The following is a 20,833-nucleotide window of genomic DNA, read 5'->3' on the forward strand; positions in this document are numbered from 1 at the left end:
TGCCTATACCAAGATCCTAGTTTTCTCACCACTCTTCCAATCTCAGCTCATTGTGTCTCTACTTGTGAGCCATCTGCTGTCTGCAGAAGTAGATGACCCAATGTCCCTCTTCCAGCCCCTTCCTTGAAAGACTCTCCCACTTCGACATTCAGAGCTGGGATCCCTCCTCTGCCACCCCTGACTGCCCAAACAGTCCCTCTGGCTCCTCTCTGGGTTCCCCATCCTCTCTCTCCAGCTACTCTTCTCCCTCTGGAAATCATCACACTATCTCAAGGATGACCTTCTTACGGATAGGCTGTCCTTTCTTGAATCCTTCTATAGTTGCTTCTGTACATAGGGCTTAAGTCTCCAGTCAGTTCATAAGCACCTTGGGGGCCAAGGTTTCTTTTGTGTTCACTGTAGTACCTATCACAGTGCTAGGCACTGGACTCATTTGGCAGTTGTAACAGAGTATTTGTTTTTTAATAGTAATTATTACATTCCTCCCCTGGGTCAAAACAAAAGAAAAAATAAATTCTTTTGTGCTATGTTTAAGTTTTGAATTTTTTTTCAAATTTGCTTAGTTGCTTTACTGTTCTTTAGGCTTTTTTTATACTTGTATAGAAACTTCCTGGCATTATGCTGCCAGCTGTAATATACATTTAGGCTTAAATATCACCAGGTAAGAGTGTCTGTTGAGTTAGATCATGTTCCCTCCTTTGCCATCCCTGGGCCTCACATTCCTCTTACTGAGTCCATGCCTCCCATCTGTCCAGTATTTCCAGCAGTAGATTTATAACTTTATAAAAGTTTTTTACCCATGCAACTACATCATCTCTAGCAACCATTTCACATCTAAATAATCATCCTTGGCCTCCTTAATAATGTTAGTATAAAGATTTGCCAACACTTCTTTTTTTCCAGATATTGCTTCCAAAAAAATGATGAATTTCCTTACTTCTAGAGATTGCATCATCCTCTTCCCTCCTCAACATCAGTCACTTCAGAGCCAACCCTAGTGACTTTGTAATTATGGTTCCCAGAATATAATTCCTTATGAGGGGTTTTGTGACTTTTCATAGATGCCTCCATGATGTCAGCCGCCATGGTTCCATAACCCATCCTCTCTCCCTCAAAGACCACATTTTTTTTTAACAGTAGCCTAATCTGTTTATCTCCTCAGATCATAAAGGACTCCTCAGTAAGAGTACTTATCCCTTTCCCTCTCTATTCATCTTTCTCACTGTTGTATTTTCTTAATATTTACTTATTTGAGCATTGATAATTTTATATCTCTCCCACTCTTCATCTTCAAGATTATTCTTGACTATTTTAAAAGAGGACTATGTCCTATCCACCCAATGATTTACCTTCTTCCTTGCAACTGTCTCAATTCTTTTCCTCTTTGTATTAATCTACTATTGCCTAACAAATTACCACAGAAGTTAATAGCTTAAAACAGAAAAATAAATTATATCAGAGTTTCTGATATCCCACAGGCATGGCTTAGCTCAGTCTCACTGGCTATCCATCTCTTATGAGGTGCCAGTCAAATTGCGGGCTGGAGTTGAAGGGCTTGACCTCCTTATTGGTAAGCCTCAATTCCTGACCATGTGAGTCCCTGCACAGGGCTACCGCAGAACATTGCCACTGGCTTCCCTCAGGCTAAGTGACCCAAGCAGAAGCAAGCAAGAGCACTCAACACAGAAACCAGTCTTTTTTATGTCATATTTGATCTCAGAGCTGACCTCTAATCCTTTCTACCTTATTCTGTTAGAATCAAGTCAGTAATTCAAAAAGTGGGAATGAAGACCTGGAGATAGTGATCACCAGTAGCTCTCCTGGAATCTACCCTCTGGCCTCAGTGATTTATATCCCTCCCATATGCAGAATGTATTCACTCCTCACAAAGAAAGCAAAAGTCCTCTCCCTTTACAGCTTAAGCTCAGTGCCTAGAATTTCATTGTCTAAATCAGGTGCAGGGGCATTTAAGGGTCCTTGGGTTTAGTTCCCTAAATAAGGCTTCTTAAGAACATTTCTTCTCAACCTATTAAACTAAGGAAATACAGGCATAGAATAACCTTTATAAGCATTTCTATTCAAGTAGTTGATACAAGGGGTCATTGGTCCAGAGCACTTGAAAATGTTGGGAGTTTCTTTATTAAGTTTTAAGGCCCAGGTTCCTTAGGTTCTTCCATGGTTCTCAGCTCTGCTTTTGGGTATCTTTGTGTTGCCCTCTGAGTCATCCTTCCACCTTTTCTTTCAATGGAAAAGCTCTTTCGGCCTTCTTGACAGTGGAATTCTGAGGGTTCAAAGACCTCACCTCATTTTATTCTGTCTCTCAGCTTCTCAACTCAAACTACACTTATTTCTGAATATATAACTCCTTTAAGAATTTTGTGGGTCTCTGTGGTTCTTCTTGGGTTTACTTGATTGGGCAGAAGTCACACCCACAAATCTTTTCAAGATAAACTTTTCTCAATCTTGGGCCCCTGTTGAGAGAATTGAGGGACAGTAACTCTTAAGCTTCCTAGAGGCATGTTTGAGATGATCTGTGAGATAACATCTTTGATTTCTTTAAAGAGATCTTACGAGACTGAATAGTACCACCTTTGTTCTTTTTTTTTTTTTTTTTTAAATATATGAAATTTATTGTCAAATTGGTTTGGTACCACCTTTGTTCTTTCTGAGGTCTTAACAAATGGATTTGCACTCCTATACCTTGACTTCTTTGATAGTCCTTTCAATTTAATTTCTTCCTTCGAATTTTACTGTAAGCCACAAGAAGAAATTAGGTGACACATTCAATGGTATTTGGATCTCCTTTGCTGGATTACCCATAGTATTGGACACATTTTCTATTTTCCACATAGCTGCAGACAACACTACTTTGTACCACTAAACTTTGTACGACTACATAACAAAAATACCCTTCCCTCCAGTTTCCAATAAGATTTTCCTCCCTATCTATCTATCTATCTATCTGTCTATTTATAAGTAGGCTCCACACTGAGCATGGAGCCCAACACAGGGCTCAAACTCACAACTCTGAGTTCAAGACCCGAGCTGAGATCAAGAGATGCACCCGTAACTGACTGAGCCACCTAAGTGGCCCAGATTTTCCTCACTTTCTGCAGGCCTACACCCTCAGTGTCCTCAAAGTCCAAATTTGACAGGCAATGTGTTCGGAAACACTATTCATCCATTCAGTCACCTGAGTTTTGACACATTTCAAAGTAATTAACAAAATCAGTACACTCCTCCCAGACACTTCAGCATGCATATCATTAACTGAAGTTCAGTATTGAAAGATCTTCTTTTTTTCCTTTCAAGGTAAAGTTAACATACAGTAAAATGCAAATGTCAAAGGTATCATTCACAGAGTTTTGACAAATTCATACAATGTTGTAACAAAACCCCCTACAGATTATCATCACCTCAAAATCCTCCCACACCACCTCCATATCACTATTCCACAGTCCATGCCCCAGGACCAATCACTGTTCTGATGTCGTGTAAGTGAAATCATATAGCATATGCTCTTTTGGTCAAAGCTTCTTTTATTTGGTACAGTGTTTTTTAGATTCATCCATGCTGATGCCTGGTGTTTCATTTTTCTTATTGCTGAGTACATTAGTCTGCTAGGGCTGCCATAGCAAAATACCACAGACTGGGTGACTTAAACAACAGAAATTTATTTCTCACAGCTCTGAAGCCTGGAAACCCAAGATCAAAGTGTCAACAGGTTTGGATTCTCCTGAGGCCCCTCTCCTTGGCTTGCAGATGATCACCTTCTCACTGTGTCCTCACATGCTCTTTCCTCTGTGAGTGTCTCTTCCTCCTCATATAAAGACACCAGTCCTACTGGATTAGGATCCTACTCTTAGGACCTCCTTTAACTTTATTACCTCTTTAAAGTGAATGTCTCCAAATACAGTCACATTGGGTATTAGGGCTTCAAAATTTGAATGGGAGGAAGGTGTGTAAAATTTATTTCATAACATTTTATAATATTATATGAATACCCCACAGTTTATTTTTCCTTTTTTTTTTTTTAATGTTTATTGATTTTTGAGAGAGACAGAGCACAAGGAGGGGAGGGGCAGAAAGACAGAGAGAGACACAGAATCTAAAGCAGCTCTGAGCTGTCAGCACAGAGCCAGACACAGGGCTCAAACCCACAAACTGTGAGATCATGACCTGAGCTGAAGTCAGATGCTTAACCGACTGAGCCACCCAGGCACCTCTATTTTTCTAATGATGGATACCTGGGGCTACTTCCTATTTGGGACTATTATGAATAAATCTGCCACAAACACTCATATACAAGTCTTTTTCTGAATGTATATTTTTATTTCTCTTAAATAAATACATAGGAGTAGAATTGCTGAATCATGTTTAGTTTTCTAAAAACCGACCGACTTTTTTTCCAAAACCAATGTATCATTTTTGTATTCCCACCATCCTATATATTTGGAATTATCACTCTTTTAATTTTGGACATTTTGATGGGTGTGTACCAAATTACTTTGACCAAACCCAAAAGAAACTAAAACAGCAGTTCTAAATTTGGTTTTAATTTTTACAGTGAACGTGCTTGTTTTTGTTGTAAAATAGTAATTTTTTTTTTTATTTTTACCAAAGTGATAAGCAAACACTATTAAAAGTCTTTCATAAAAAAGCAGGATCACCTTGCCTACTCTTCTCCTAGTTCTTTCTTCGGAGGCAACTACCCTCAGCTTTTAGCTGTTTTCCTTATTTGCTAACATATAGTTTATACTGCTGGTTTTTTCATTTATCAGCTCCTGACATGATCTTTTAATTTCCTGAGGTAGCATATGAGAACACATCTCTGCCATCTACCCCATACTCCCTCTCTAATTGTTAATTCCCCTGCTAACACAATATCCAATTGTGGTTAAAACCATTGTCATTGTCTCACAGTTATGACCATAGAACTACCGTTTCAGTGCTGAGGGGGAAAAGACTATAATCATTCCTCCTTTCTTATATATACAACTCTTTGTTTTCATGGCATTAATATTTACCTCATTTCTTCATTTACCCAGCTTATTGTGTTCCTACAGTTAATTGTTTCCATATATTCCAGTATGTTTTCCACATGTCCATGAATATTTTCCATATGCTCAAATAGATCACTCATTGTTCTTTCCTGCAGACCTCTATACTCCTATTCCACTCTGAATAGGTTATTCTCTTGGTCTGGTGAGCAATTGAGATTTGTCTTTACTGCCCCTTCAACACTGTCCTGGATTAATTTCTTTATTTGCTGAATCCCATATCTTTCTCTTTTTTGATTTAGCCCTTTATCTAGCTAGAATACAGCTTTTAGTATCTGTGGGTAGGAAGTCCATTTTTTGAGACCTTAAATACCTGAAAATACCTTTATTTTACTCGTAACTTGTCTGATAGTTTGGCTGGGTATAAAAGTCTAATTTGCAAATAAATTTTCCTCCTAATTTTGAAGGCATTCTTCCATTAAGCCCTAGCATCCATTATTGCTGTTGCAGAATCTGACACAATTCTTTTTCTGGATTCTTTGTATTTTGTATGTTATTGTTTCTCTTTTTAGAAAATTTTAGTCTTTTGTTTGTCCATAATGATCTGAAATTTCACATTGATGCTCCTTAGTGTGCGTATGTTTCATATACATAATATATATATGTAATGGGTTTTCAATTTAGTTTCATGTTCTAGAAAGTTTCCTTCAGTTCTGGAAAGTTCTTCCTGCATTATTTCTTTGAGCACTCCTTCTTCACTGTTTTATGTGGTCCCTTTTTCTGTAATACCTTTTACTGGGATGTTGAATCTCTTGGACTGATTCTCCATCTAATTTTCTTACCATTTTTCATCTTTCTGGAAGATTTCCTTTATCTTCAAGCCTTCCTCCTGCATTTTTATTCCATATTTCTTATTTGTTTTCTTTTTTGTTTCATGGCAGCAAATTCTTCCCTTAGGTGTCTGAGAATATTAATTATAATTATTTTGAACTTTTTATCTTTTTGTTGTTTATTTTCTCTTAATGTGGACACTTAACTGTGTATTCATATTGAAAAGAGATACACTAAAAAATTGACAGAATATTTTTGTGCATAAGTGAGGCCTGTTGATTAGTGGACTTCAGAGTAAGTTAACAGGATAGCAAGCTGTATTTACTATGCTCTCCCCCAAATGTCACTCTCTTTTGGCATTTCTCATAGGCCATTTTACTTTTCCAGAGAAAAGTTCAGTAGTCTCTTGCATACAATATGTAAGTCTGGCTCAAGACATTCCAAAAACGGGACAGGAAAAGGAAGTGAGTCTCAACTTCTGTCCTATCTTCCCTGTGCCAGATTTCTTTGTCCTCTTCTTCTCTCCAGAGAATAAACCTTCAGTCTGCTGCCAGAAAGAGCAAGATGAGAGGAAGCAGTAATCGGATAGTTGCTTGGCTGTCTGGGCAGGAGATATAGCCCAGTGGGAGGCAGGAATGAGGCTAATCATTCTAAATATAAACTTTAAACCAATGTCCTTCTTTTAAACCCTCACTCTCTATACTACCTTGTGCTTCCAACTACTGAACTTTCTCAGAGTCCAATAAGCCAAACAACCTCCCCTGTTGTTAGCTTTCACCTCTGCAGAAACCTAAGGGCTAGCTCTGTCTTTCTGCTAATCACTTCTATCCACTTTCAACGATTTTCCATTTTCCAAAATGTTGTTAAAATCTCTGTACTACTGTTGTGCTCTCCCAATTTCATGGTCTTCATAAATTTATACACTTTTCAGTTTCCTTACTTCTGGTTTAGTGGCATTTTTGAGGTTGATTTGTCATGTTTAACCAGAAGTGTCATTCTTAAAGGATATAATTTTTGACACTTTAAGGAACTGAAAATATGCCTCACATGCTTCACTTAAAGATTAATTTTTTCATATGTATCTCTAAATATTTAAACTATATATTTAAGCTACATTTTTAAAAAATCACTAGATTTCATATGAAGAAATGGCATTACTTATCAACTGTCAAAGACATATACTGTTGAAACTGGTTTCCAGAAATGGTTAGTTAGTCTGGCCTGAGTCTTGTGTATCTTTTTACCTAGTCCCTCTGAGGGTAAACATCAGTATTTCTAAGGCAGCTGGTTAAATTTAGGATTTTTTAATACAATGGGCTTGTACTTCTTCATAAAGCCACCTCATCTCTGTGGAAATTGACCATCAATTTGGCTTCTTCATTAGTGCCCAACATCAACTACATAAGATGACCGCTCCCAGAAAACAAATAGTATAGTGCATTTCCTTTAGGATGATCTAAGAATTTGAACCTAACATTTAAACCTGACACAGTATGTTAACTAAAGCAGTTCATCAGTCATGTTTCTTTTTTCCTGTGCATGGTTCAGAATTAAGTTTTTATTTTTTCTTCCAGAATTGGACAGTCCATATCCTTATAACAGAGCTTATTTCCAGACTTAATTTATGTCATGCTAGAGTTAATTAGCTTTGTAAACCTAGCATAAATACAACCCATCACATTGAACATGCTCTTAGTGCTATCATTTGCTAGATAACAAAATGAAACAGGTTTCTACATCTGCTTCCCAAAAGCCTTGATACTGGTGACAAGATACTACAGTAAGCCTTGAGGGATCTGCTAATCATATCCAGGCCTTTGCCTTAGGAGCATGAGCTGAATGTTGGCTAGTCTGTAATTGGACTCTTATGACCATCTGGCAGCTTCTGTGACATATTAGTGGCCTTGGCCCAGTTTCTAATTGGCATGTACCAGCATCAAACTGGCATGTATCTGTATCCACAAGACAGCTTAACTTTCTAAATAAGAGAGGTCATAATATCTTTCTTTTCTTCAGCTATGATGCAATTGCTTTTGGCAGGTCTTTTTGTTTTAACTGAGAAGAAGCTAAAATTTCAAGATTCCCTTCTTACTTTATTCCTGAACCTTTTGAGTCTACTTTTCTACTAACTGCAACAGTCTAGAAACTGCTTGCTTGTCCAGGCCCCACGTCTTGAAAAAATTATACACACACACACACACACACACACACACACATACATGCATATATACATATATACATCTGGATTCAGGCCATACGCATTCTTAATCTGCAGGCTGTCTGCAAACTTTAATAGAAAGCTTCATCTGTAATCATTTTAAACAGAGCCAGTGGAGACAAGATTGTTTGAGTTAGTAGCTTACCAGCTTAAACTGAGTACTTTCTAGTTAGAATGGAAACTTAATCCAGGAAAAACTCAGAATAAGTTTTCACTTATATTTTATATCTTATTTGGCAACTTGTTTGAAAATGTTGCATAAAAGAACCAGCACAGGAAACATTTTATATTCCTGCTTATGATTAATAAATATGGAATCTGAGGCATTCTATTTTATAAATCAAAGTCTTGATCCAAATCTCCTGCTTTTCTACATTAAACACACACACACAGACACACACACACACACATGCACACACACACACACAAAACCTCAGGGTAAAAATAGCACTAAACTGTGTAGGGTACTCAGGGGTCAAGGCAACAGGCAAAATTGATTACTCAGAATGCCATTGTGCTGAGACTTTTGTCAGACCATCAGCAGAAACATTCATTTTGTAGTCACTATAGATAAGGCATTTGGTGCAGCTGTTTTTATAAAAGTATAAGTAAACGTGTCCTATTTCAGTTTTTCAATGCTTATTGAAAGAGGAAAGGAATGGGTAACAAAATAATAAACCAATGACTTGGAAATACAGGCTCACACTTTGCTAGTTCATGGAAAATGCCAGTCACACTAGTCAAAGACTTTCTTACCACATCTTAATTTTAATCACATCTGTTTCTGCCAGTGTTTTACAAACCTGGCCACTGTCTTCAATCTTTAATACCCTGAACCACCACTTCAAACATACATATACACTCACTCACACATTTTGACCTTTGTTCAAAGCTTTTTTCAATCTCAAGTCCTCTGCACTTTCTGATTTTCTCAAATTCTCTCAGCCCAGTATCACCAAGATACTCTGAAGAATACACTCATGGCCTGGGTACTTTGGGGCACCTACCATTAGTTGACACCTCATGCTGCTAAGATGACAATTTCCTCATCTGTATCTCTTTACAGCCTAAAGAATGTTTCTTAGTACAACCAAAGGAAACAAAAGAAGATGCCACCAAGACAAGGAAGAGAAGAAAGGTATTATTAATATTTTCTTACAATATCTCACAACCCCAGGTGATTTACCTCACATTTCTATATAGTGTACTTTGATGAGGCAATTATTGTAATTCCCACTTTAGAGATTGTAAGATTTAGTGAGGTTTGGTGACTTTCCTAAGGTGGTTAGTATTAAGTCTTTCTGTGGAGGTTAAAATAAATTCTTCAGATTCCTGTTTCAATCTTGTAGAGGCACCATACATCTTTGTTCCCCACCTTTGTTTTCATTGTTTTTAGAAGACAGACATGGATTTCTAAATCTAGAAGGATCCCAAAGCTGTCCTGCTCGCTGGCTCTGCCCGAGAAAAGAAATTTAGAAATTTACCAACTTCCTTTTCATATCTATTTCAGTTTTTTAAAACCTTACATCCTGAAATACTAATAAAAAGAAAATAATAACTAGATGAAGATAGTATAAGGCGTTTCTGACTCTTAATTTGGAAGCATAAAGCAAAAAGCTGTCCTTTCATTTTAATGCTTGCCTCTGAGTACATGGAAGACTGTACTGCTCCTGTACAGACTTTCTCATGGCTCAGCCTTGGAGAAAGCATGGTTAGCTTTGACCTTCCACCACAGTTGTGAAAACAGCAGTGTAATTCTCTCCCTGCCAAGGTCTCCTGCAGAATTCAGCAGAGGAAATATGACGGGGATTAGAGGAAAGAAGATGGATTCAAACCAATTCCTTAACAGCAAGCTTTTAGAAAACTGAGGGGGGGTGTGCATATGTTTTCTTTGCTCACAAATGACCAAACAGAAAGATGGGTGATGCCAAATTGGCTGAGATTTGGCAAGTCCTTAAAGAAGTGACTTTAACTTCTCTTTGATAGCTTATACACTAATGGCCTTCAGGAGTGTTAAGTTCTTGGTGGCTCAAGGTCAAAACTGTAGCTAGATAGTTTAGCTTTGGCTGAAGTCATGCTAAAATGTGCCTACTGGTGACATATTTTTAAAAGTTAACTCATTTGACAGAACTGACCATTCTTGGCAGTGGTATAGAGATGAGGATGTTGTGGAAAGAGGAGAAAGGGCTGGAGTAGGGGTGGGGAATGGCTCTTTGTGGATCTTTGGTGAAATATTAGAAGGAAATGAGAAGGGAAGTTTATGATGAAAATTAACTGAACAACTGTGTGTTCCTAGTACATTGCAGGCACTCAGTAAATGCTACACAAATGAGTCCAAATCAAAATAGATGCTATAAAGTCTTTCCTGCTCTGCTTTTCGTGGGGCCACTTCAAGATTCTCTCCCAAGACTTGAGGATTCAGAGTCTAAAGTCCCCCTTTGCAGTGGGCTCCAATGCTCAGATTACCCCTGTAGGTTTTACTTTAATCCCAGAAATCCAAATGGAGACTCGGGGCCTTAAAAATCAGGTTAGCAAAAAATTCTCAAAACTCTTCTCTCCCAGGAATAAAAATCACCTAAAGATTAAAGAGAAATTTCCACAGCAACAAGATTTCTTGACTTGTGATAGAAAATAATAGAGCCCTATTATGGAGACTCCCACAGAAATTTCAGTTCTCCTGGAAGCCACAGACCAAGAACTACAAGGAGCCTTTTAGATCGCCCATTCATTTTTGAAAGCAGTAGTTACATACAAAAAGTATTAAGTTTTTTCAAGCGTATTTATTAGAACTCACATTCATACTCAGCTTTCACCAAAATTTATGTGCAGTTTAAATACCAGAGGAATCAACCTATTCTAAGCTAATGCCATTTTACAATCTCTCTTCCTGGGGTTTTTTTTCTTTCTTCCTTCTCATGTCTTAGAAGAAGATTACTGATGTTCTTGCAAAATCAGAGCCAAAACCAGGGACTCCTGAAGACCTACAGAAGCTGATGAAGGACTATTACAGCAGCAATCGCTCAGTGATTGAGTTAGAGGAACTAAACCTACCAGGTACAGCCAGACTTGTTTGGTATTTTTCCCTTCTTTTTTTTTTTTTTTTTTTTTTCTGTACTGTTCTGAGGTTAGTCATGTAGCAAGACTCAGTGTTATTGATATCAATTTTCCTGATGAGGAGGAGCAAAAAGGTTCATGGCTACATCTCAGCCATTGAATTTGATGTATTTTCCACATGCTAATACTCCTTTCCTCAACCTAATAGTTTTAACTGTTGAATGGTTCCTTTATTAAGATGCTAAATGGCATTTGTTCAATCTAATAGAAAGATTTGTAATTGCATTTTTTTCAAAAGGCTACTGTTGAGTGTGCATTTTTTTAGCATTCTTCAAGGAGTAAGAATCCCTACTGGGTATAGATGTTAAATTAAAATAAAGATAAAGCACATATTTAAAAGTATAGATATGAAACATTAATTTACTCATCTTTTATAGACAAGAACTTTAGCTTCAGTAAGCTTTTAGTTTTGTTGTTGTTGTTCTTATCACAGATTTCTAGTTACAGTTTTGTGTTTATGGTAGTGTTTTGGGTTCCAGGCCAGACTTTCAAGCAAACTATCTAAAGATAGGGATAAAATTCTGCATTTTTAGCAAAGCTGACCCCTCACCCAAGTTGATTCGCTACTGTTGTTTGAGATCTACTGCCTTAGAATATTTATAATTAAATTAAAGATACTGCAGAATTCTTGAAACAACTAATTTTAATTAATTTAGAAATTTCTGATACATCCTGGAACTCTTTTGGGTGGAGATTAAAGAAAAGAGATGTTATAAAAATCACACAAGGTTTGGGTGGCACTGTTTCAGATGAGCTATTTTTAGATTACTAGGGACATCTAATTACTGCTATTGGAAAAGGTCAAGGGTAGCTTGATTTCCCTTTTCCATTACAACTTTATGCTTTCTAGAGACTTAAGAAGCTGAAAAACTTCCCGTGCCCTGAATTTTTATAATTCCTTTGTGATGTGCTTTTGAAAACAAAATGCACATTGAATTTAGAGACAGGAGTGCCCCCTGTCTCTTTTCCAAAAGGAATACGCTTTAGGGAATTTAAGGAGTGCATTTCCACATGAGGGAGATCTGGAGTTTTAGACCCACAAAACCCCAACGGCTCCAACGGCAGTTAGAAACCACTTCTCTCTGGGTATAGTTCTTTTGAGGAGAGCTACGTCCTGACTGCTGTTTCGCAGGTACCAAGTGTATAACAAAGCCTCCTTTCCAAGCTTAACTAAGTTTGCCTCAATGGTCTTTTTCCTTATAGTTCTTTGTTAGAGTATACCTTCAACTTCAGAAGAATTTGTGAGATAGTGGGGTCACTGCTACTCTGTATACTTATGGAACATCATAAATCTTAGTTTTCTAGTATTGTAGAGAATCAGAGGTCAGAAGAAACCTTTAAGAGTCATTTGAGTTGCATAGTGAGTTTACATTATATTATTGCTATATTACAGTTCAGTTGTGTAGTTAAGCAAGAATGTGTGGCCATGGCTCGGTTTAGGAAGGAAGGAAAATGTTAAAATTACTTTCATAGATAAAAAGAACAGGTTTTTATTTTCAGTTAAGAAATTAGGCCATTCTGAGACACAGTGAATAAGGCATTGTAAGAACGTTCAGGGGAAAAGATCCCAGTAGGTACACTTATGCGACCAAGAACAGAGAGGAAGTCCACGATAGGTAAAAGGAGGGACACACTGTGGGTTATTTGGAACAGGCTCCAGTCAGGGGCATAAATATAAGTGGATATAGATCATAAAGGATTGTTCCTATTTGTTTGCCGAGTGTCTAAGGGTTTTGATTTGAGGTTATTTGTGTCTGTAGGGCAGGAACATGTCTTTTCAATTAATATTGTTCACTGTACATTGCAAATGTCATACACATGGGCACTTAATTAGTTTCGAGGCAGGAATCTCCTGGAGTTAACTCAGCTGACTTCCTGAGGGCTGCAGTGTGGTTTAGATCAGTGCTAAATGCCTGTAGGCTAGCAGCAACTGAATCACCCAAGAACTTAAAAAGCAAATCCCCAAGCCCACTCCCAAGGAATTCTGACTTACTAACAAAAGGAGTCCATCCCAGGAATCTATATCTTTTATAAAGCTCTTAGGGTGAGTCTGATCATATCCAGGCTTGGGAAATTACAGTTTTAAAGACCATGAAAGGCTATACGGTTGTATAGGAAGCAATATCTTTGAAGTTAATTACATAATATGAGTTATATATGCTGGGTCACAATATAAATGTCATTTAATTAAGTAATAGTTTACTCCTTGGCACTCTTCAGTGTTTACCGAAAACCTTTTTCCTGTAGAAAGAATTAAAATGATAAACATGATTTTCCTTTTTTATTTATACATCTCAGGTACAGAGTTAATAATACTACATAATTGCTAGACCATGATAGTCCTTGGTTGAGCAAGACCCCTATATTTTATTTAAGTGTTATATTGTCTTTTACTGTGGTGCTGTGTTGTATTTTGATGCATTATTCCCACTCTTCCCCAATCCACACTCCTTTTTACATTCCCCATAGCATTCAGTCTAATGTGTTAATACATGTTTTTAAATGTGTATATATGCTTGTAAAATGTCATGTCATTGTATGTGTGTTCATTTTACAATTTATCTAAATGATGTGCTGAACTTCTCATTTTGTTTTTTTTCTCACTGAGACCTTTTTTGAGATATGCCTATCTGGCTTTATGTACATCAAGTTCATTGCTTCTAAATGCTACATAGTATTCCAATGATTTTATCTACCACATATTGGTCATCCATTTTCTTAGATACAGACACCTGGGTTGCCTTGTGCTCCCCACTATCACAAATGCTATCACAATGCTAGGAGAAATACACTCGTGTATGTCCCTTTATAGACCGCATAAGAATTTCTTTCCATCATTTACTCAGGAATGTGATCATGGGGTCATAGGGTGTATACAACTTAATTTTAGTACTTTCCAGAATAGCTATTACCAGTTTATACCTCCACCTACATTTCACAAGAGTTTTATCACCCTACATCCTTGACAATACTTGGTATTATCCGTCTAAGAATTCCCATTCTAATGTGTGTGTAAAGTATTATTTCATCATTGCACTAATAGGCACTTCTATGATGACTAGTGAGTTTGCGCATCTCTACATAGATGTGTTAGCTATTTCCCCTTTACCTTTGTGTATTGCTTATTCCATAGACTTGAAAAATAAACATACTTCATTAGTCTGTTTCACTACTCTAAGAAATTATGGCTTAAAGGTTAAAGTTTAAAGGTTAAAGTTTACTTGTTCTTGTTGCTGCTGTTGTTTTAAATACTGGACAACACTTTAAAATATATAATGAGCCCCCATTCACTAATGTTGTACATCCTTATTCATTTAATCTGTTTTGATCATGTGTGTGTTGGCAAAATCCTCTACAAAGCATGTCTGTCATATTCTAGACTCCTGTTTCCTCAAGGCCAATGATTTGACTCATAGTCTTTCATCATACCTGAAAGAAAGTAAGTAAATATGATTTTCTTTTAAGTTATTCACCAAGTTGTTATTACTTCATTAAATACTTCATTACTTCTCTTTTTGAGAGAAAGAGAGAGAGAGAGAGAGGGCATGACTGGGAGGCAGAGAGAGAGAGAGAGAGAGAATCCTATGAGGGGCAGAGAGAGAAAGAGAAGCAGGGCCCACCTGAAGTGGGGCTCATGTTTTATCTGAAGTGGGGCTTGAGCTCACCCAATGTGGGACTCGAACTCATTAGCCATGAGATCATGATCTGAGCCAAAGTCAGATGCTTAATGACTGAACCACCTAGGTGCTCAAGATCCATCTCTTTAAAAACTTCTAAAACTACCTTTAAAAGCAAAACTTTCTACCTAAAATGGATTTGAAATAGAGGTTTCTCTTAAGGTCCATCGTGGTACTAATTTCTGCTTATTTATGTTTATTCTTGTTTTTCTCTGACTTTGAGAATTTGGGTTTTGGTCTCATTTTTGGTTTATAATAAATTAATATTAGTATTGGTCTAGGAATCCAGAGAATACTTGGTATTCTAGTACTTGGTATTCTAGTACCAGACCCCTGCTGTTTGACCTGGGACAAGTCACTGTGTATTCCTCTGGGACTTGATTTTGTTATCTGAAAGATAAGGAAGTTGGACATGTGATGTCTATTCTAGCTGTGAAATTGTGAAATTCTGTTCACATGCTCAGAACTCAGATCATGGCTATTGCACAATCTAATTTCATCTTTTCAACATGTATTGTGGATAGCCAGTAATAAGCTAGATTATTCATATTAGGTAGTCATCTATTTGTGGCTGACAATGAAATAGTTTAGATATAAAGATTTAACATTTCGCTAATCATATTTAGCTAACTTGGCATATTGTGTGCTTTGTGTTATAAGTTAATGATTTTTCATTTTAATCTAATATCTAGAATAACCAGATAACAGAATCTACATGGTACTCATTATATTTTACTTTAATTAAATACTAACAAAGAATAATTGGAGAATACGCAACTTTGGGGGCCCTATTTTGTTGTATTTAGAGTAATATTTTTCTAATGGTCTTTTTTCAGTCTGCCCTAAGTGGGTAAAACTTCGGAAAAATCATAATGAGAAGAAATCAGTCCTGATGCTGATCATCTGCAGCTCTGCCCTCCGGGCCCTGGAGCTTATTAGGTTGGATGCTTCACCCATTCATTTCATAAATGTTTTTTTGAATAACTGATACGTGTCAAGCTGATATGCTCTGTATGCTAGAGACGTAACAATGAACAAATAAATATACATCATAATGTCAGGGAGTGTCAAGTTATATAAGACAAAATAAAGCATAGCGAAGGGATAGAAGGGAGTGGGGGGCTACTTTTAAAAGTGTTGTCACAGGAGGCTTTTCCAAGGAGAATGACATTTGAGCAGAGACATGAACAAAGTGAAGGAGAAAGCCAAGCAGATGTCTGGAAGAAGAGCATTCCAGACAGAGTGAACAGGAAGCACAAAAGGCGCTGGGACGCAATGTTACCGAAAGATTTTGAGCAGGGGAGTCACATGATCTGAATAATCATTCTAAAGGATCACTTTGGCTGCTTTGTGGAGAACACGCATTGTAGAGGGCAAGAGTCAAAGCAAGGAAATAATACGAGCAATAACCAGTTGGAAGAAATAATGGAAAAAAAGACCTAATTTAAAATAATAACAAGAGGGGCGCCTGGGTGGCTCAGTTGGTTAAGCGTCTGACTTCAGTTCAGGTCATCATCTCACGATTCACAAGTTCAAGCTGTGTGGAGCTCTGTGTTGACAGCTCAGAGACCGGAGCCTGCTTCGGGTTCTGTGTCTCCCTCTCTCTTTCCTCCTCCCCTGCTCATATTCTGTCTGTCTCTCTCTCTCTCTGTCTCAAAAATATGTAACATCAAAAAAAAATTTTAATAAAATAAAAAAATAATAACAAGAATGGAACACCAGAGAATAAGCTTACCAAAATCTATATCAAGAAAATATTACACAAGCCACTCAGAAGATCTGGAACAGACAAAAGGGTATACTATATTGTTGAATAGGAAGAGTTGATGTTATAAAGATGTCTGTGTTACATAGACTAATCTACAGATTTCACAGATTCCCAGTGAAACTGCAATAGAATTGGTTTTTTAGCTAGATAAGCTAAAGTTCAAAGTTTAAAGATAAGCTATAGTTCTAAGTTCATAAGAGAAAATACAGAATAAAAAAGAGCTGGGGAAATTCTGATAAAGAATATTAGTGAGAGGATACTATGCCTATAGTATCTATCAGATTACCAATGGATATATATTACAGAGTCTCACTAATCAAAACAGTATGGAACTGGCATATGCGTGATAAATCAGACCAGTGGAACATAATTGGAAGTTTAGAAACAGGCCCATATGCATTTGAAAATGTAGCGTGTGGCAAAGGTGACAAATCAGTAAGGAAAGATGGATTATTTAATAAATGGTGTTGGAACAACTACGCAGCCATCTGGAAAAGTAACTTTGGATCCATATCTCGCCTCTCATACCAAGATAAATTCCAAATGGACTGAAAATTTATATATAAAAATTATGTTTTAAAGATAATTTGTCAGTGCTTTACTAAGTGCTTTCACATACCTTTTCATTTACTGCATTCTCGTAGAAAAAACAAAAAGGCTTCCTTCCACTGGATCGGTGGTAACATTGAGCTTTCGGAAAAGAGCCATCAGAGTTAAAAGGGGTTTACTGGGACTAGCCCTCTTCCAGGGCCAGGCTCTGTACCAGACTTTGACAGGAGATAAAACAAAGGAAAATCCAAGTCCTGGAGAAAAATAAAGTGAGGTGCAAATGTAGACGCTCAGTAGCTATTTAGCATCTATTTTTCTAAATGAACTAATCTGATTATGAATTTAGAAAAGTAGTTTTTAAGTTCTTCCAATTCTCCTTTCCCCACAAGACACACACATTAACTTGCATCACACACCCTCTCAATAAAACAAGTGTTTCTTGTGACATATCTGCTCTAAACACAATTGATCTTCAAGACTCCACCTGCTTCTGGGGCAGTACTTGCTGGTTCTGAAATCATATTAGTTCATACTGACTTTTCAGTGTTCTAAAAACTACCACCACAGAATTCATTTCAGATTCAGACATTGATGGCAAAAGAGGTTGGCCTGGAGATGACCTCCTAAAAACAAACCGTCAAATTGATTTGAGCTTTTACTGCACATAAATACTTTTCTGAAGGGCATAAAAGCACTATGTTGTCACACTTCATTTGCCAATCCTGTGTTCTTCTGTGTCGTTCGTAATACTATGATATACTTCAAGGTTAGGTGATTTGCAAAAAGTGATTTCTGAGCTAGCACAACAAGCCCTATTCATAAAGACTAATGGTGAATAATTCTAGCTTTTCTAAGAATATCTGTTCTCTTGAGGACCATGAATTAACATTAAATATGTCCCCTAAACTGTCTTCCTCGTTAACCTTGCCATGGAGAAAGCTTATGTGTGAGTAAAAATCAAGCACAACAGAACGTGTATAGCATAATTCACTATCTTGCAAACTCCTGTATTCCTACTGGTCAATATTATTTTTCAAAACATAATCATAATATATAAAGGAAAATAATATTGCTGAGCAGTATTCCCTTGTTAGGTCTATTACCAAACATCAATTAAAAGATCGTTCTTTTATACTTTTATACCCGTTGATACCAGAAGCATTTCCACATGTAAAATTTTGCCGAAAGTTTCTCTCTGCAAAGTAGAAGGTGGGGGGGCTGCTCTGATTGAAAGATAAGCCTTCTCCTCCCTGCCAGCTCATTCCCAGCAATCTGCCACCGCAGCCACATACAGCCTTTTGTTAGATGCCCTTGGGCTCCACAGAGCACAGTCTGAGATCACTGTTCTATGATATTTGTTGCAACTAAATTTTGAATGAGAACTATACTGCAGAGTTTAAAGGTAAATTCTCTGCCAGGGACCTGAAATATAAACATTCTGTATTAACAAGTGAAGGGCAGATCCATATTTTTCAATTATCAAGGAAACCTAAGTAAAGCTAACCTTGTGTATGAGAGTTAGAAGCAACCCAGATACATCCTGAATAAAAAACTTCCTCACTTTCCTTCCAGAGTGGGGCTGACTTGAAAATCTCGGAATTTTTTTGTGTACACACACACACACACACACACACACACACACACACACATGCATGTGCTCATAGTTAAACACAGAAATGCCATATTCTTTTGAATAAAGCAAAACATAATACTTTAGTAGTCAAAGTGGCCTGCAATGGGTAAGTTTTCTTAGGCAATAATGTGTTTTTTTTTTCATTAGGTCGATGACAGCATTCAGAGGAGACAGCAAAGTTATGAAATTATTTGCAAAACACATAAAGGTAAGCAAGGGCCTGTGGTTCCTGATGGGCGATGTAAGTTATCCTTAAAGGCCACTCCCAGCTTTTTCTTATCTCCTTAGCTGATATTTTCTTTGTTCTTATATAACATATTTAACAACTATTCTGGTGTTCTTTGCATTCCCTGCTTCTGCATGCCCACCTGCCCCCACAACAGTCACAACTCCTCTGTGCGCCAAGATTTTTCTACAGAAGCTGAGATCTGACCCCTGCATTCTCTGAAGATTCCCCAGTTTTATAGGGCAATGCTTTTCTATCTTGACTTTAACTTTCATTGCCCTGGATGTTGAGCCTAAACAAGGGTAGCCCATTTGCTTTTTTACTTCCTTAACTTTTGGATAAAGTGCTCTAAATTGGCCTATGATTTGCACTTTCTAAAGACTCTTCTTTCCTGTCTTCTGTCTTGCAATAAATAGGTCCAGGAGCAGGTAAAGTTGCTGGAGAAGCGTGTTGTGCACCTGGGTGTAGGAACTCCAGGAAGGATTAAAGAACTCATTAAACAAGGTATGAAAAGAGGCGCTCATATGCCTACTTAGTACTGGGAGTTTTCCTTACCCCCCCATGTGAGTTTAGGAAACCACATTTGTGATATAATGAAACCAGACTTCTGTGTTGATTGGGGAGTTGGAAACTTAGCTTTGTGTCGGTAGAGCTAGCAGGCAGGTGTGAATCAGTAGGGAATGGTAAGGATTGTGGCAAACTTCAGTACATGTGCCCACCTACACACATTCAGATTCCACTTGCTTTAAGCAGGTTAGTGGATCCACAATTCATTTCCACCAGTTTGCAACCTCTAGAATTTGTAGAGCTAGGTGAGTTGATTATTTCTCTCTTAATTAATTGAATCTTGGTTCCCCAAGACTTCCATTTCAGTTGAGGGCTTATATATAAAACATGTTGAAACTAAAATGAGGTTTCTATGGATGAAATACGGGTATTCCAGAGTGTTTCTCCCAAATTCATTTCTCTTTTAGTATTTTACCCAGAAAGTATTCCAGACAACATCCACCGCTGGGTTTTTATAATTTGTTGGCTCTCTCAAAGTCAGTAGCCTAAAACTTGTTAATCTGCTGATGATCTTATTACCTGTTTTACCTGCCAGACTGATTAAAGATTTCTTTTCAATACTCAGTTCCAAATTACTTATTTAATATACTAATAGAACTCTATTACAATTGGAACTATTCCTAGATTTTTTAATATATCTAAAAGTAATATGTTCATCAATGTAATAACTAATATAGAGATGGTCATTTGCCAAGAAGCAAACAAAAGCTTAAAATACTAGTGTTTCTTTCCAGATGAAAATCATCCAGGGTTAAATGAACCCACTATGTACAAAGGTCTGTGCAATTACAAAGAAGTGACAGACTTGGCAACCCCAGACAAGGAAGGGAAGCACAGTTTTTGAGTTCCTACTTGGCACTGGTGCTATGCCACACACTCCTATGTATCTCAGTAAATATTCATGGCACCCTTGCACGCTAGCGTTTTTTTTTTTTTCATAGAAGAGAAAACTCTGAAGCTCTGAAGGATTAAGTGGCTGTCCCACAGTCTCTTAGTCTAGGCGTTCCTAGCTCTAGAGGCTTTCCCCCTCAAAGAGCTCCTGATCCTTGAAAAGATAAATATACATAGAATGAGATTGACAAAATGAGGCACTAAATGCCAAGGGCCAAATGAGCACCTCCAAGTCCTATAAGAGTGGAAATAGATTATTATGGAGGCTGAATCTGTATGGAAGGCTTTACAGAGAAAAGGGTCTTTAACTGATCTTTGAAGTATAAGGAGGATTAAAATAGGATCTTTCAAGTATGGAA

At 37.3% G+C, this 20,833-nt stretch overlaps 1 protein-coding gene across 4 annotated transcripts in view; it reads left to right on the forward strand.

Moving 5' to 3' along the window:
- CMSS1 (cms1 ribosomal small subunit homolog) overlaps positions 1–20,833 on the forward strand; it is a 376,852-nt gene that overhangs the window by 350,367 nt on the left and 5,652 nt on the right. For 3 of the 4 annotated variants that reach the window (XM_053220733.1, XM_015065939.3, XM_027077624.2), the window contains 6 exons: positions 9,116–9,187; positions 10,974–11,103; positions 14,543–14,602; positions 15,677–15,779; positions 18,938–18,998; positions 19,433–19,520. In XM_053220733.1, coding sequence (XP_053076708.1) covers positions 9,116–9,187; positions 10,974–11,103; positions 14,543–14,602; positions 15,677–15,779; positions 18,938–18,998; positions 19,433–19,520 — 514 coding nt within the window. The remainder of the gene's footprint in view (positions 1–9,115; positions 9,188–10,973; positions 11,104–14,542; positions 14,603–15,676; positions 15,780–18,937; positions 18,999–19,432; positions 19,521–20,833) is intronic. The other variant, XM_053220734.1, reaches the window with a different exon arrangement.

The sequence above is a fragment of the Acinonyx jubatus genome, chromosome C2, assembly GCF_027475565.1.
Source record: "Acinonyx jubatus isolate Ajub_Pintada_27869175 chromosome C2, VMU_Ajub_asm_v1.0, whole genome shotgun sequence".
In the NCBI taxonomy this organism is placed as follows: Eukaryota; Metazoa; Chordata; class Mammalia; order Carnivora; family Felidae; genus Acinonyx; species Acinonyx jubatus.